The sequence below is a fragment of the Schistocerca nitens genome, chromosome 3 (genome assembly GCF_023898315.1).
Source record: "Schistocerca nitens isolate TAMUIC-IGC-003100 chromosome 3, iqSchNite1.1, whole genome shotgun sequence".
Lineage (NCBI taxonomy): Eukaryota > Metazoa > Arthropoda > Insecta > Orthoptera > Acrididae > Schistocerca > Schistocerca nitens.
Window position 1 is genome coordinate 804,590,109 of NC_064616.1, and position 17,609 is coordinate 804,607,717.

At 41.9% G+C, this 17,609-nt stretch overlaps 1 protein-coding gene across 2 annotated transcripts in view; it reads left to right on the forward strand.

Moving 5' to 3' along the window:
• LOC126248829 (zinc finger protein rotund-like) overlaps positions 1-17,609 on the forward strand; it is a 910,415-nt gene that overhangs the window by 701,994 nt on the left and 190,812 nt on the right. For both annotated transcript variants that reach the window (XM_049950241.1, XM_049950242.1), the window contains exon 4: positions 11,637-11,682. In XM_049950241.1, coding sequence (XP_049806198.1) covers positions 11,637-11,682 — 46 coding nt within the window. The remainder of the gene's footprint in view (positions 1-11,636; positions 11,683-17,609) is intronic.

A 17,609-nucleotide genomic window follows, 5' to 3' on the forward strand; every position in this document is an offset into this window, starting at 1 on the left:
ATAATCCCTGTACATGCCGGAAGCTAACACTAGAGATTTTAGCAGCTTTTCTGCCATGTACAGATGTTAGGCAACGGAACAGTGACTGTCTTCATGCACTGTAATCTCTTTTATCTTATTCCTATGGCATCTGCACGACATATACAGTGACAGCAGTAGAATTATTGTACAGTCTACATCATAAGCTCATTCCCCAAAATTACACAATAGGATTTTTTGAGAACTACATTGTCTTTCTTCCATGGAATCCCATTTACTGCAGAGACGAGATATCAGCCTGGGAATTACATATGCATATGTCCAAACATCTCTCAGGCTGATCTGTGTACCACACAAATGGTAGCAAATACCAAACACATAAGTAATGACTTAAGCATTAAAGTTCTTTCTTCACTGAGTAATACACTACTGTTCATTAAAATTGCTACACCAAGAAGAAATGCAGATGATAAACGGGTATCCATTGGACAAATATATTATACTAGAACTGACACGTGGTTACATTTTCACGCAATTTGGGTGCATAGATCCTGAGAAATCAGTACCCAGAACAACCACCTTTGGCCATAATAACGGCCTTGATACGCCTGGGCATTAAGTCAAACAGAGCATGGATGGCGTGTAGAGGTACAGCTGCCCATGCAGCTTCAACACGGTACCACAGCTCATCAAGGGTAGTGACTGGTGTATTGTGACGAGCCAGTTGCTCGGCCACCATTGACCAGACGTTTTCAATTGGTGAGAGATCTGGACAATGTGCTGGCCAGGGCAGCAATCGAACATTTTCTGTATCCAAAAAGGCCCGTACAGCACCTGCAACATGCGGTCGTGCATTATTCTGCTGAAATGTAGGGTTTCGCAGGCATCGAATGAAGGGTAGAGCCATGGGTCGTAACACATCTGAAATGTAACGTCCACTGTTCAAAGTGCCGTCAATGCGAACAAGAAGTGACCGAGACGTGTAACCAATGGCACCCCATACCATCACGCCGGGTGATACGCCCGTATGGCGATGACGAATACATCCTTCCAATGTGCGTTCACCGCGATGTCGCCAAACACGGATGCGACCTTCATGATGCTGTACACAGAACCTGGATTCATCCGAAAAAAAAATGACGTTTTGCCATTCGTGCATCCAGGTTTGTCGTTGAGTACACCATCGCAGGCGCTCTTGTCTGTGATGCAGCGTCAAGGGTAACCGCAGCCATGGTCTTCGAGCTGATAGTTCATGCTGGTGCAAACGTCGTCGAACTGTTCGTGCAGATGGTTGTTGTCTTGCAAACGTCCCCATCTGCTGACTCAGGGATCGAGACGTGGCTGCACGATCCGTTACAGCCATGCGGATAAGATGCCTGTCATCTCGACTGCTAGTGATACGAGGCCGTTGGGATACAGCTAGGCGTTCCGTATTATCCTCCTGAACCCACCGATTCCATATTCTGCTGACAGTCATTGGATCTCGACCAACGCGAGCAGCAATGTCGCGATACGATAAACCGCAATCGCGATAGGCTACAATCCGACCTTTATCAAAGTCGGAAACGTGATGGTACGCATTTCTCCTCCTTACACGAGGCATCACAACCATGTTTCACCAGGCAACGCCGGTCAACTGCTGTTTGTGTATGAGAAATCGGTTGGAAACTTTCCTCATGTCAGCACGTTGTAGGTGTCGCCACCGGCGGCAACCTTGTGTGAATGCGCTGAAAAGCTGATCGTTTGCCTATCAGAGCATCTTATTCCTGTCGGTTAAATTTCGCGTCTGTAGCAAGTCATCTTCGTGGTGTAGCAATTGTAATGGCCAGTAGTGTATTATTCTTATTTAAAATACTGTGTGCTCTTCGACTGATAGAACACTACATATTAATATCCAGTAGTATGTGTCTGGATACTTTAGATTAGATAGTATATGCAGAATGTAAATGACAAAAGGAACTAACAGAAGGAAGTTTGCACATGGAGAATGCCAAAATAAATTTGTAATTAGCCACGGTTTTCTTATATGCTATACATCATTGTCAAAGTATCAACATTCGTTTAAATGCTGTGTCGAGCTGGTGGTATGGGGCCTGGAAAGATGCGTCTTATATGCTCCTGGGTAGGGAGGAGTGAGAAATTTATTTACGAATGTGTGCCGCCAGGTGCTCCCTTAGATTCACACAGTGCTGTTGACCACACTTCACCTCTGAGTTGGCCAGAGATAGTAGCTGCTGGCTGCCACTATCGTAGTCATATGGAGGACTGCACAGCAGTGAGTGTCACGACGAATTGTGTCGTGCCTGCTGTAGCCTGGCCCTGCTCTGTTGGCATGAAAGCAGTCAGCTGTAGCTCTCCAACATGACACAATCTGGATGGTGTGATGCACCATGTGAGGCACTGCACACTGCAGTGGTTGTTTAAATAACAAAGGTGCAATTGTTCCTATCCTATCCTAGCAGTGGTAGTAACAGAACAAGAGATCTGGCAGCTGATGGGGGAATTTGTTTAAACTGTTTCATCAGAGGGGCCACAGGATTGTTTAAACATTGAACTGTGAGATATCAGTGTAACTTATTGTTTATGCACCTCCATGATGTAATTTAGCGATGACTTCTGAGACTTGCAATGTGTATTTTAATCTTTTACTGGTACATGTACATTTGTGAAAATATTCCTCCTTTGATTTTTTTAAATTTACAGACGGTTTTACACCAATACTGTAACATTATGGTGCAGTACCAGGCATGTTTTGATTGTGGTGTCTATATTTTAGTCACAAATTATAGCAATAAAAATAAGGGTACATAATATAAGACGGAACATATCCAGCGGCTATATTGCATCAGAAATTAAGATAATGATGATGTTAATACAAAGGCAGGTCTCTTTCGGTAATGGGGTCATAAATCATAACCATTAAGACAGTTGGGTAATAAATTGGTTCAAATGGTTCAAATGGCTCTGAGCACTATGGGACTTAACATCTGTCGTCATCAGTCCCCTAGAGCTTAGAACTACTTAAACCTAACTAACCTAAGGACATCACACACATCCATGGCCGAGGCAGGATTCGAACCAGCGACCGTAGCGATCAAGCGGTTCCAGACTGAAGCGCCTGGAACCACACGGCTACACCGGCCGGCCTAATAAATTGGACCTAAATATATATGGGAAAATCTGGCTACTATGCAGGCTGCACCGCTATGCCTCAGCGAATAGGATAATACCCCACACCCAACTTTTTAATTTCCTACTATTCATACCTCAGCTTGTTCAGAAAGGAGGAGGAGAGGTGAAGTTGAGAGAGACTGGGTTGGATGAGGGAGGAGATCTGGCAAGAATGCAGATTTCACTTGAAATGGTACAGTACCACTACTTTTATCTATCAATTTCCTAATTTCTCGACTAAATTTCGAAAAATGAAGTTAGCACGAAAATAAAATGTCACGGAAGTTGCTAGGCACTTACGGAATGTGTGTAACGTAAGATACTTTTCAGTTGCTGGTACACATGTATAAGTCTGCTGCCTACGTGGTTGAAGAAAATATTCCAGCCAGGTAAAAGTGTCGATTCAGAGGGTGATTATACTGTTGCTAACAGTACATCTAACATGGTTCATGAGTCCAGTAGTCGAATCGGCGAACTCCAGGAAGTTGAGTAAGATGTTACAGAAAGGGAAAGACACTCCGCTAAGAAAAACTTATCAGGAATACTGGCTATCCCGAATATAGGCAGAAAAACTGAAAGAACAATTCCAGCCATTTGTTCGTGCCATTTATACGTGGTGTCTGTTCTTTCGGACATGTCCGAAAGAACATCTCGCAGAATCCGCAGCTGTGGTACAATTATGTAAACTGAAGGTGGACTGGGGAGAAAGGTAAGGAAAGAGAGGGAACTGATGATACCAGCTGCATCGGGAGTTTATACGGTAACTGCGGAGACGAGTCAAAATGTGTGCCGGACCGGGCTCGATCCTGGAATCTCTTGCTTACAAGGCAATTGAGTTAACCACTGCGCCATCAACGCATAGTATTTATCGCTGATATACGGATTACCTCGGCACACTTCGTTTGTATAGCCATAGACTATAGACCTGGCTATTCGTAGTGGTAACTGAAATACTGATAATGGTGAGTGCTCACTTCAATTTTATATCTTGAAAAATATGACATTGTCGAAGCCATACAACTTTTTATATCAATTTAAAGACACTTGTATTTCTCAAATTCTCGAATGAGTACTTTCTAAACGATGTGTTTCTCTGAACTGAATTTTCTTGGAAGTTATGTTAAAGAATTTACTAAGTGCTGATGTAAACAAATTATTATTATTATTTTAATGTATCTGTGGCTCGTTAAAAGCGAGGTTACGGCAAGTTTCTATTAGCGGGGAGGAGACGGCAACAGCAAAGTGTCGATCTCGCCTCTGCCCCTCCCCGTCGTTAACCTGATGAAATCGAAACTTTCGAGTATGTTAATAAACATGAGCTATAAGATGCTATACCTAAGCGACTGCGCTCTAACTGCGTAAGGTAACTTATTAATGAGACATCTCAAAAGGATCTCTATCGTTGCCACCTGTTCCAATCGCGTGAGTCTGCCATCTGAGAGCAGAAATAGCGTAAAGCTGTAGCGAGAGGGGAGGAAGGCAAGACAGAACACATGGCAGGCTGCTGGCGTCCCTAGGGGATGGCGCCAGACGTCTCAAGCGCAGAGGGGCGCACGCCGGCAACAAATCGTCGCGGAAGAACACTTCGCCATAACTCACCAATCCGCCAGATACTCGCACTCGCTCATCAGTTTCAACACTGACGACACTGCATGCTTAACTTTTGTCAGGTGGACAGTGTACTGCGATTTAAACAAACTGTTGAGTGATTCTTATGTAGTATCCAATGTTAAATATAGCATCTGTGCAAAACTTAAAGGACGAAAGTAACTTTTGCATGATGTATCACTGCCAAGTTAATTTTTTTTTTCATCAATCTTCTGTCTGGTTTGGTTCGGCGCGCCACGAATTCCTCTACTGTCCCAACCTTTTCATCTGAGGGTAGCAACTGCGATCTACATTCTCAATTATTTGCTAAATGCATTCCAATCTCTGTCTTCCCCTAAAGTTTTTACCATCTACGGCTGCCTCTAGTACCATGGAAGGAATATTCTCTTCTGTCCCGGATTTCGCACAGTCCATGTTTCACTAGCACACAATGCTGAAGCCGCGCGGTTAGAGGCGCCATGTCACGGACTGCGCGGCCCCTCCCGCCGGAGGTTCGAGTCATCTCGCGTGTGTGTGTGTGTGTGTGTGTGTGTGTGTGTGTGTGTGTTGTTTTTAGCATAAGTTGGTTTAAGATAGTTTAAGTAGTGTGTAAGTCTAGGGACCGGTGACCTCAGCAGTTTGGTCCTAAGGAATTCACACACAGCCGGCCATGGTGGTCTCGCGGTTCTAGGCGCTCAGTCCGGAACCGCGCGACTGCTACGATCGCAGGTTCGAATCCTGCCTCGGGCATGGATGTTTGTGGTGTCCTTAGGTTAGTTAGGTTTAAGTAGTTCTAAGTTCTAGGGGACTGATGACCATAGATGTTAAGTCCCATAGTGCTCAGAGCCATTTGAACCATTTTGAATTCACAGACACATTTGAACAATGCTGTGCTCCAAACGTACACTCTCAGAAATGTCTTCCTCAAACTAAGGCCTATGTTTGATACTAGTAGATTTCTCTTGGCCAGGAATTCCCTTTTTGCCAGTGATAGTGTGCTTCTTATGTCCTCCTTGCTCCGTCCGCCATGCGTTATTTTGTTACCTAGGTAGCTGAATTCCTTAACTTCAGCTATTTCGTGATCACCAATTATGATATTAAGTTTCCCGCTGTTCTCATTTCTACTACTTCTCATTACTTTCGCCTTCTTTGATTTATTCTCGATCCATATTCTGCACTTATTAGAATGTTCATTCCAATCAATTAGCTCCTGTAGTTCTTCTTCACTCTCACTGAGGATAGCAATGTCGTCAGCTAATCATATCACTGATATCCTTCGACCTTGAATTTTAATCGCACTCTTGAACCTTTCTTTTATTTCTGTCATTACGTCTTCGATGTATACATTGAACAGTAGCGATGAAAGACTACATCCCTGTCTTACGCCATTTTTAATCCGAGTACTTCGTTCTAGGTCTTCCAGTTTTATTTTTTCCTCTCGTTTCTTGTGCGTATTGTATATTCCCCGTCTTTTCCTATAGTGTAACTCTATTTTTATTAGGCTTTCGAACATCTTGCACCAGTTTACATTGTCGAATGTTTTTTCCAGGTCGACAAATTCTACGAACGTTTCTTGATTTTTCTTCAGTCTTACTTGCATTGTCAACCGCAACGTCAGAAGTGCTTCTCTGGTGCCTTTACATTTCCTAAAATCAAACCGATCGTCGCCTACAGATCCTCAATTATCATTTCCATTCGTCTGAATATTATTCTTCACAGCAACTTGGGTGCAGGAGCTGTTTAGCTGATTTTACGATAAACCTCGCATTTGTCCGCTCTTGCTACCTTCGGAATTGTGTGAATGATGTTTCTTCGAAAGTCTAATGGTATATCTCCAGTCTCATACATTCTATACACCAATGTGAACAGTCGTTTTGCTGCAACTTCCCCCAATGATTTTAGAAATTCCAATGGAATGTTATCTATCTCTTGCGCGTTATCTGATGTTAAATCGTCCAAAGCCCTTTCAAATTCTGATTCTCATACTGTATCCCCTAACTCTTCCCTGTCGACTCCTATTTCTTCTTCTATCACGTCATCAGACAAGTCTTCCCGCCCATAGAGGCCTTCAATGTACTGTTCAAACCCATTCGCTCTCTCCTCTGCATTTAACAGTGGAATTCCTGTTACACTCTTAATGTTACCGCCAATATTCACCGAATATTGTTTTGACTTCTCTATATCTTTAGTTAGTCCTTCTGACAGTCATTTTTTTCCCGGTTTCATCACATTTTTCATGCACCCTTTTCACCTTATCTTCTCTGAACTTCCTATTTATTCCATTCCTAAGTGACTTGTATTTCTGTATTCCTGAATATCCCTGAACATTTTTTTATTTCCATTTCCTTCTTCCGTCGATCAACTGAAGTTAAAAAAAAAATCACTTCAAATGGCTCTGAGCACTATGGGACTTAACTGCTGAGGTCATCAGTTCCCTAGAACTTAGAATTTTTTTTTTTTTTTTTTTTTTTTTTTTTTTTTTTTTTTTTTTTTTGGTAATCAGTCTACTGACTGGTTTGATGCGGCCCGCCACGAATTCCTTTCCTGTGCTAACCTCTTCATCTCAGAGTAGCTCTTGCAACCTACGTCCTCAATTATTTGCTTGACGTATTCCAATCTCTGTCTTCCTCTACAGTTTTTGCCCTCTACAGCTCCCTCTAGTACCATGGAAGTCATTCCCTCATGTCTTAGCAGATATCCTATCATCCTGTCCCTTCTCCTTATCGGTGTTTTCCATATATTCCTTTCCTCTCCGATTCTGCGTAGAACCTCCTCATTCCTTACCTTATCAGTCCCCCTAATTTTCAACATTCGTCTATAGCACCACATCTCAAATGCTTCGATTCTCTTCTGTTCCGGTTTTCCCACAGTCCATGTTTCACTACCATACAATGCTGTACTCCAGACGTACATCCTCAGAAATTTCTTCCTCAAATTAAGGCCGGTATTTGATATTAGTAGACTTCTCTCGGCCATAAATGCCTTTTTTGCCATAGCGAGTCTGCTTTTGATGTCTTCCTTGCTCCGTCCGTCATTGGTTATTTTACTGCCTAGGTAGCACAGAATTCCTTAACTTCATTGACTTCGTGACCATCAATCCTGATGTTAAGTTTCTCGCTGTTCTCATTTCTACTACTTCTCATTACCTTCGTCTTTCTCCGATTTACTCTCAAACCATACTGTGTACTCATTAGACTGTTCATTCCGTTCAGCAGATCATTTAATTCTTCTTCACTTTCACTCAGGATAGCAATGTCATCAGCGAATCGTATCGTTGATATCCTTTCACCTTGTATTTTAGCCGGCCGCGGTGGTCTCGCGGTTCTAGGCGCGCAGTCCGGAACCGTGCGACTGCTACGGTCGCAGGTTCGAATCCTGCCTCGGGTATGGATGTGTGTGATGTCCTTAGGTTAGTTAGGTTTAAGTAGTTCTAAGTTCTAGGGGACTGATAACCACAGCAGTTGAGTCCCATAGTGCTCAGAGCCATTTGAACCATTTGTATTTTAATTCCACTCCTGAACCTTTCTTTTATTTCCATAATTGCTTCCTCTATGTACAGATTGAAGAGTAGGGGCGAAAGGCTACAGCCCTGTCTTACACCCTTCTTAATACGAGCACTTCGTTCTTGATCGTCCACTCTTATTATTCCCTCTTGGTTGTACATATTGTATATGACCCGTCTCTCCCTATAGCTTACCCCAACTTTTTTCGGAATCTCGAACAGCTTGCACCATTTTATATTGTCGAACGCTTTTTCCAGGTCGACAAATCCTATGAAAGTGTCTTGATTTTTCTTTAGCCTTGCTTCCATTATTAGCCGTAACATCAGAATTGCCTCTCTCGTCCCTTTACTTTTCCTAAAGCCAAACTGATCGTCACCTAGCGCATTCTCAATTTTCTTTTCCATTCTTCTGTATATTATTCTTGTAAGCAGCTTCGATGCATGAGCTGTTAAGCTGATTGTGCGATAATCCTCGCACTTGTCAGCTCTTGCCGTCTTCGGAATTGTGTGGATGATGCTTTTCCGAAAGTCAGATGATATGTCGCCAGACTCATATATTCTACACACCAACGTGAATAGTCGTTTTGTTGCCACTTCCCCCAATGATTTTAGAAATTCTGATGGAATGTTATCTATCCCTTCTGCCTTATTTGACCGTAAGTCCTCCAAAGCTCTTTTAAATTCCGATTCTAATACTGGATCCCCTATCTCTTCTAAATCGACTCCTGTTTCTTCTTCTATCACATCAGACAAATCTTCACCCTCATAGAGGCTTTCAATGTATTCTTTCCACCTATCTGCTCTCTCCTCTGCATTTAACAGTTGAATTCCCGTTGCACTCTTAATGTTACCACCGTTGCTTTTAATGTCACCAAAAGTTGTTTTGACTTTCCTGTATGCTGAGTCTGTCCTTCCGACAATCATATCTTTTTCGATGTCTTCACATTTTTCCTGCAGCCATTTCGTCTTAGCTTCCCTGCACTTCCTATTTATTTCATTCCTCAGCGACTTTTATTTCTGTATTCCTGATTTTCCCGGAACATGTTTGTACTTCCTCCTTTCATCAATCAACTGAAGTATTTTTTCTGTTACCCATGGTTTCTTCGCAGCTACCTTCTTTGTACCTATGTTTTCCTTCCCAACTTAGAACTACTTAAACCTAACTGACCTAAGGACATCACACACATCCATGCCCGGAGCAGGGTTCGAACCTGCGACCGTAGCGGTCGCGTGGTTCTAGACTGAAGCGCCTAGAACCGCTCGGCCACACCAGCCGGCGACCAACTGAAGTATTTCTTCTGTTAGCTGTTGTTTCTTCGGACTTATCTTCCTGGTATCTATGTTTTTCTTTCCGATTTCTAATATTTCCCTCATTAGAAATGTTCAAATGCGTGTGAATTCCTAAGGGACCAAACTCCCTAGACTTACACACTACCTAAACTAACTTATGCTAAGAACAACCTTAGTACTTCTGTATCCCACTTCTTTGCACACTGATTCTTCCTCATTAGTCTCTTAAACTTCAGCCTACTTTTCATCATTATTAAATTGTGATCTCAGTTTATATCTGCTCCTGAGTACTCCTTACTATCCACTAACTAACTTCGGAATGTCTGTCTGACTGTGATGTAATCTAACTGGAATCTTTCCGAATCTCCCGGCCTTTTCCATGTACACTTCCATAAACAGAATATTCGCTATTACAAGCTAAAATTTATTGCACAACTCAATTACCTTTTGTAATGTACTGTAGCATTTCTTTCTACGTGTGGGCAAAGTTTCATCGAGCTATGTTACTTCACAGTGTCATGTGATGTGAAAGTTAAATAGGTCTTTAAGTTTTGCGTGCCGGTGTATATAGAAGCTTTAGCTTAAAAACAAGTAAGTTGTAATATTACCAGGTGTGCCACAGTACTAACACACTGAGCTCGTATCTAGGATGACAGACGTTTAAACCAGCGTCTGTCCATCCCGTTATAGTTTTTCCGTGATTTCCTAACATTCCTCTAGGCAAATGCCGGTATGATTGCTTTGAAAAGGAGGCGGCCGATTTCCTTTTCTGTCCTCCCCCGAATCTGAGCCTGTATGACGTCTCTAATGACCTCTTCTTCGACGAGACGTTAAACCAAAACCTTATTTCCTTTTTCTTGGAATATTTTCGACAATAATGAGCGGTGTGGGATCCTTAACAGATAGGACTGATGGAGTACATCGAAAAAGTTCAAAGAAAGGCAGCACGTTTTGTATTATCGCGAAATATGGGAGAGAGTGTCACAGAAATGATACAGGATTTGGGCTGGACATCATTAAAAGAAAGGCGTTTTTCGATGCGACGAAATCTTCTCACGAAATTCCAATCACCAACTTTTTCCTCCGAATGCGAAAATATTTTGTTGACACCGACCTACATAGGGAGGAACGATCACCACGATAAAATAAGGGAAATCAGAGCTGGTACAGAAAGATATAGGTGTCTATTCTCTCCGGGCGCTATACGAGATTGGAATAATAGAGAATTGTGAAGGTGGTTCGATGAACCCTCTGCCAGGCACTTAAATGTGATTTGCAGAGTATCCATGTAGATTTTAATGTAGATTTCCCCTTAAATTCCAGGGTACTAAGAAACTGTCGTTTTGTCGACGACAATATATGTTTACAAAATAAATGTAAGACCTGAAATGGAATACTGTTGAGATGTCAGGTTTGACACCAAGAGAGTTTGATCGGATAAGGATAATGGCAGTGGAATTACGTACACGATCGTGCGATTAGCGGGAAAGTGTAGGAAAATGGTGTAAAATCTGAACGATAGTCGAAGAGGTTTAAAATATTTTAAAAGCCTATTTAGAAAATTCCAGGAACCGGTTTTCAGGGCGTAATGTTCGAATGTTTACCCTATATATAGTTCTGACGTAAACCGTGAAGACTAATAACAGGTCACATATTGACTTATCAACAGTCGTTTCTCCCTTTCTTAATTAGCAGAATAAGAAGGACAAAGTAATGTACTGTAAATTGAATGCAAACTTTCTGTTTTTCCATATAGTTATATGTGGCCAGTGCTCATATTAGGAAATCCTACTACATAATACATGACCTTGTCTTAGCATTTGTCAAACAGAGTAGATATAACAATGCGTTTGTGTCTTTAAGACCGATACAGACTCGTAAGACTACAAGGTGAGGTTCGATGCTTTTAATATGGCACTGTAAAAACACCGTTGTCAGATTGTAGCTCTGATACAGTGTACGACTTACGTTATATTGATTTCAGAAAATAAACTGTACGTGCTTATGTTTAAGAGAAATTGTATTATGTAACTTGATTCTTCAACGTGATGTCTATGTTTAGGCCAAAACAAAGAGTTGTACTAACTCCCATGTTTCTTATTTTCAGGCGAAGATGAGTACGCTGGATCAACATAACCATTCCATGCAGAAAGGTTTGTGTATTGTCTCACATGATTACGTTTGTCACCTGAACCAAGTGCTTCTCTCTTAGATGTGTAGATGTATCGAACCGTTAATTTTTGCTGTGCTTTTTATTGTGCAATGTATTAATCTATAAAGCATAAAAACTTTTTATTTCTGATCTTCATTCAATATTTGAAAGATAGTGACAATGCAGAGGCAAGGCTATCAATATCATTACCACAGCCCTGAGAAGAAGTGATGTCTTAAAAATCTTGCCAGTCAGAAATTAACTTAAAATATTCTTGGGCGATCATGCCATTTTTCTGTCTTTTACAAAAGAGTGCAGGTCCAATACATTTATGACAGTTTTCTCCAAGTTGTACAGGACACATATGGGTCCTTGCCATTACGTGCACCAGTAATGTCCGTGCTACACTTCAGGAATAAAAAAGATGTAGATCCGCAACTGAATTTTTCAAACGCTGTCCCGTGTTGACTTTAGAACAGTAGGATTATTGTACTATTCATGAGTGACGTCAAGTTCTACGACTGTTGTCAGTGAAGACAACGTGCCGGCCGTGGTGGCCGTGCGGTTAGAGGCGCTACAGTCTGGAACCGCGCTGCTGCTACGGTCGCAGGTTCGAATCCTGCCTCGGGCATGGGTGTGTGTGATGTCCTTAGGTTAGTTAGGTTTAAGTAGTTCTAAGTCTAGGGGACTGATGACCTCAGAAGTTAAGTCCCATAGTGCTCAGAGCCATTTGAAGACAACGTCCTGTCGATGGCGAAGTTATTAGAGATTGACAGGACCGGACAAGGATGCGGCAGAAAATCGGACGTGGCGTTGCAAATCCCAGCTATGGTTTACGTAATACACCGTCACTATCAATGTTCCTATTACACTTTTTGCCGTTCGCCCGAAGTAATTTTCGCTTCTAACGAGGTACTCCAAATGAGTCTGTGCGATAGAAGTTTACCAGCTCAGTCGCGTATCTAGTCCAACAATGAGCAAAATAGTTTTACTAAATTACTATCTGGAACTGTATCAAAACCTTTCCTATGCATTGAGCTGAGCTGAGCTTTTGATTTCTACATCCTTCGGTATCTTGCGAAAGAAGGGGTGACCTTGAACTATCTGCTTCGCATTTTGTTGAAGTCATACTGTTTATAGTTCCTAAAGGAATTCCTCAAGAAGCCGACCATAGTCGAGCAGGTAACTATTATCATACAACAAACTTGCTATTTTTGTTGCGGAATCAATACAACTCTGTCTTTCTTCGTTCGATGATCTATAGCTCGGATTGTGGAATTGTGGTACAACCGTCTTTCGAAAAATATTTCGGCCTGTTCTGTCATCTTCCTTCTCGACAAATTTGTACTAAACGACGTTGGTGTAGTTACCTTACATGAGAATCACACCCCCTAACCTTACTTTCCTTCGGTCAAGAGTTGGCTTGCAGATTTATTGGGGGGTGGGTTGTTTGGGGGAGGAGACCAAACAGCGAGGTCATCGGTCTCATCGGATTAGGGAGGGACGGGGAAGGAAGTCGGCCGTGCCCTTTCGAAGGAACCATCCCGGAATTTGCTTGGAGCGATTTAAGGAAATCACGAAAAACCTAAATCAGGGTTGCCGGACGCGGGATTGAACCCTCGTCCTCCCGAATGCGAGACCAGTGTGCTAACCACTGCGCCATCTCGCTCGGTTGCAGATTTATCGCCGTACTGTAGCAAGGGACTCAAGATGCACCCAGAACATGAACGTGAGATTGAGATAACCTTGACACTAAAGACAGCACCAACCACTGTCAACCCTATTCCCTAACGACCTGTAGGACATAACGTTGTGATACGCAACAGGGCAACACAGATCAAATAAATGCAGCTTTTAAAGTTCTCATTACCACCTGGAAGAGGATGCGGTTGGATTGGTTGAATTTTACCACAACAGTTAATGTTATTTATTTTGCCAGAATGGTAGTAGAAACTGATGTAATATAGCTTAGAATGCTTTGCAACTGCGCTGTTCAGTCTACGATAGCTCTCATTTTCCTTCCTTAAATTCCGTTTCCTGTTACAGACTGTTTGTAAAAGTACTATTACATAATATCTTTAGAGAAGAAAATGTTCTTGATTTAAGACGCCGGAGCTTTATAGAGAGAATTTTGGTATGGTGGAATGATATTCGAGATTCTTTCATTCAACTGCTTACTGTGATCGGAAACAAGTTTTTAGTAGCAATTACCACCCTTTGCTAAGAGGGAATCGAATTAGATTTTCTAGCTCGATGAACCTTCATTACTTGTAGATTAAAGGTGACAGGAATTCTTAGTTAACATCGGAATGTTTGTGGCCTATGTTTAGTTGTTAAAAGCCATTAGACGCGATTCACTTCCGTAGTTGGAAAGGTGTCGTACTGTAGCATCCCGTGAGCTGTGAAATAAGTATTTCAGCGATGTGTTCGCCAAATCCAAAGCCAATCGAGATTCCGAAGCCCAGTCGGGGATTGGAGTCACGCTCCTGGCACGTGTTTCTGCCCTGCGCTACCTCAGACACGGAGGAAGTGCGGCGAGCATATGTGAGCGCAGCGCAGAGGACCGTAACACTGGAGGTGGACGCTGCCTCACGAGAGGGGAGTTATCCATTGGTACTCCCCTAACCTCCTCCACTGCGGCTTTTAAAACACTGGCCAATAGGAATCGACCCGACTCCTTTCTTTTATCTCCTTCCTCCGCGTCCGACTCCGAGGAGGAGGGGAAGTCCAGCTGTACAAACTAAGCTTTCGAATGCCAGCCCGGGTCCAGTTGGCAATGCTTTTGATAGTTGTTCCGGCTTGTTCCACTTGCGTTGGATACATTGTTCGTTACTTGCAGTACTGATCAGTTTTCGGTAGTACCCTTAAAGTATCTGGAATGTCGTTCGGTTGTTATGGTACTCGGGAGTGAGCGTTGTGTGCTGGCCGACAGGTTCTAGCGCAGTGAGAGCCGAAAGAAAGTTCCCGCATTATGTAAAGTGCAGTGTTTCGTTAAGTTAATTGTTGCCCTAGACTGCTGACGTCATTCGTTGGGGGACTGAAACAAGAGCTGCGACTGACGTCATACAGGCAGATGTTGCCGACTGCGATAAGAGGCACTGCATTGTCACCGCGTGGATAATTGTGCGGCACACTAGAGCATTTGTTTGTCATTTGTCTCTGCAAAAAGGAAGAAACCTTTTCCAATGTCTATTGTCGATACGTTAGACATCAAACAGCTTCCTATAAAAGATCGATGTTGTTGGATCTTTCATTAGAGTACGGTGAGTCAACCGCTTATCGCTGATAATTAATGTGTGCATGCATGACTGATTTATTTTTGAATTCTGTTCTGAAGTATTCGAGTGCATGGAATCCTGTCTTCTGCGTTACGTAATCGTTATCTTAGTCACAAGTACGATGAAAACGAGATTTATCCGGCTTCCACAACTTGTTTCTCTCTCTCTCTCTCTCTCTCTCTCTGAGCCAAGCACATCACAAGTTTCATAGCGCATTTTCTCTATCGAAAAACTACTATCAGAGAATAAACTGTAACATAAAATGAAAACAAATTAACACTTCCACAGTACTGTCCTGAAAATAGTATGTCATGTGCTTTAGTAATATCTTTGCATTTAGAAACACACCTATGTAAACGCCATTATTTTGATTATAGAGCAATATTTAGTGGTAATAAAGATAATATCTGTTTTCCTGATTGTAGGTTACAATACCCTTCGTGACATATCTAGTTCATTCAACAATTACTGCATTTCTATATACTTTTCATTTTCTAGCCAAAAAGTAGAGTGGGCTGTTGCTGTTCTGATCCACAGTGGCTTTCAGAAGTAACTGGTTCTTAAACACGAGCAGAACGAGAAAACGCAGTAAAAAATCAAACGAGTCAGACAATCTGTTTTTGTCTTCCACTTCTTCGTCTTCTTCTTCTTCTTCTTCTTCTTCTTCTTCCGTTCGTATTTAAGATCGAGTTACTGGACGAATCGAGTTTGCTTTTCAATAAAAGACAGCAATAACATCGGTTGCCAAACGGCGATGTTTAATTGTTTACACACCTAGAACAAAGACTCTACAGATAAAAAGATGTGGTGTGCCAATCCACGCTTGATCGCGTGTATCTCTCTCTCTCTCTCTCTCTCTCTCTCTCACACACACACACACACACACACACACACACGTACTCAGGCTCTGGAACTGGATTATTACCTTCATTTTCCTTCTTTCCCATTACCCACTACGTGTATTTCAGGAATCATCTAAGTACTGACGGATATAGCAGTAAGTCACCAGGCTAAATACCTCAAGGTGAGGCGTGGCAGGGAAAGGCTATGTTTCTGATCGTAAGACTTAAGAATCAATTTAATAAAGCCGTTGACTTTCATTCAAGGGTAAACACACCGAAATCCGTCCCTTCTGGTGCAGCTCTTCTATGGTTTCCACAAATTACAGCAGGTAACCAATATGATTTCTTCGTACAGAGAATAGCCGACTTTCTCTCATGTTCTTACCAAAAGTGAACTTATGTTCGTAATACGTCTCTACTGGTCACTGTATCGCCTAAATATTAACCTGTAAACCATAAGAATCAAATAGAGGCGCTGTTGGGAAGCCAAAGATGAAACTGTTTACCTCTTCACAGATTATCGAAGAATGAGTAAATGCCAGACTAGTTATCCCAAGTTCCCTAGTCCGATCCCCAGTTGGCCCTAAGATGGTTTTCAGTCATTTACCATTTCTTCCATTTCTGGTAAACGATTATTACACATGCAAAATGCCATCTTGCACCGCGGTTCAAAATCCAGGTTTTTAATGCAGTTCCCCCATACAAATGGCTGAATAAGTCAGTTCAGAAGCCGGAGCAAGACAAGGACGTACTACTCCCAATTGGACCATGCTTAATAAGGGACTATGGTGTTCTTACAGATCTTCGTGTACTGTACAGCTATATTTCATTTACTATCATTATAGCAACAGTGCATGTCCAAAGTAATGCATGTAGGGATGATCTGAATGCAAAGTAGAATTAGTAGTAATCTGTGAACTCTTTTACGCTTCTGCCAAATTTCTGTGTTATCAAACGTTAATTCCGAGCCTACTCTACAAAAAGACAAAATATGGTTTGAAAATATCATTGAGAAACCGAATGTGACAGAGTAAAACAGGTATTCATTGCAACAACAGACACTCCTCGCTTTCGAATTTAGGTATTTGCAATAAGAAACGTACAATTAATATTGCATCGACAATTGATATAATTTATCGTGAAACAAAATATAAATTCTTAAAAAAATAACGGTACACGATCAAATGCATCTCTTCGTGAGTGAGGACCAGTTTTTTGACAGGGTTAACTGAAAATTAGGTCAAATGTGTGAGAACGCTACGGATTTCATAACAGACGAAACCCGACACGTGATCCTCAATTGGTAGACCTGGTGAAACGTGAAATCAGCGTCGCCGTATTTGGTAGGAGCATTCATCACCATCATCACTGTCATGATCAGCAGCAGCGATACGGCAACCACAGATAGATACAGGCCTATTCCAGACTTCTGCATGCACTTTGGTCTTCATATTCTCTAATGTCATCTATCAACCCTCCGTTAGGTCGTCTTCTCGATCTTTTTCATTACATTCATAATTACGTAGTCCACTCCAGTCTACTACCTGACCCTTTTGTGTTGTTTCTCAGAGTTCACTTTCCGTGTTGTAGGATGCATCAACTAATCGAAATGGGTGTCATTAGACGGACCATAACTTATTTCGTCTTTGAAGATCAAAGATTCTAATTAAGTCAAACAAGAATGCCATACAGCTTCCTCGCTATTGTTCCTAATCGTTTTCCAGTTTAAGGAAGAGAACCAAGGAACTTTTTTGTGCACAATAGAAGCATTTTTATTACTATTATTTCATATAAAGTGGCACGATGTT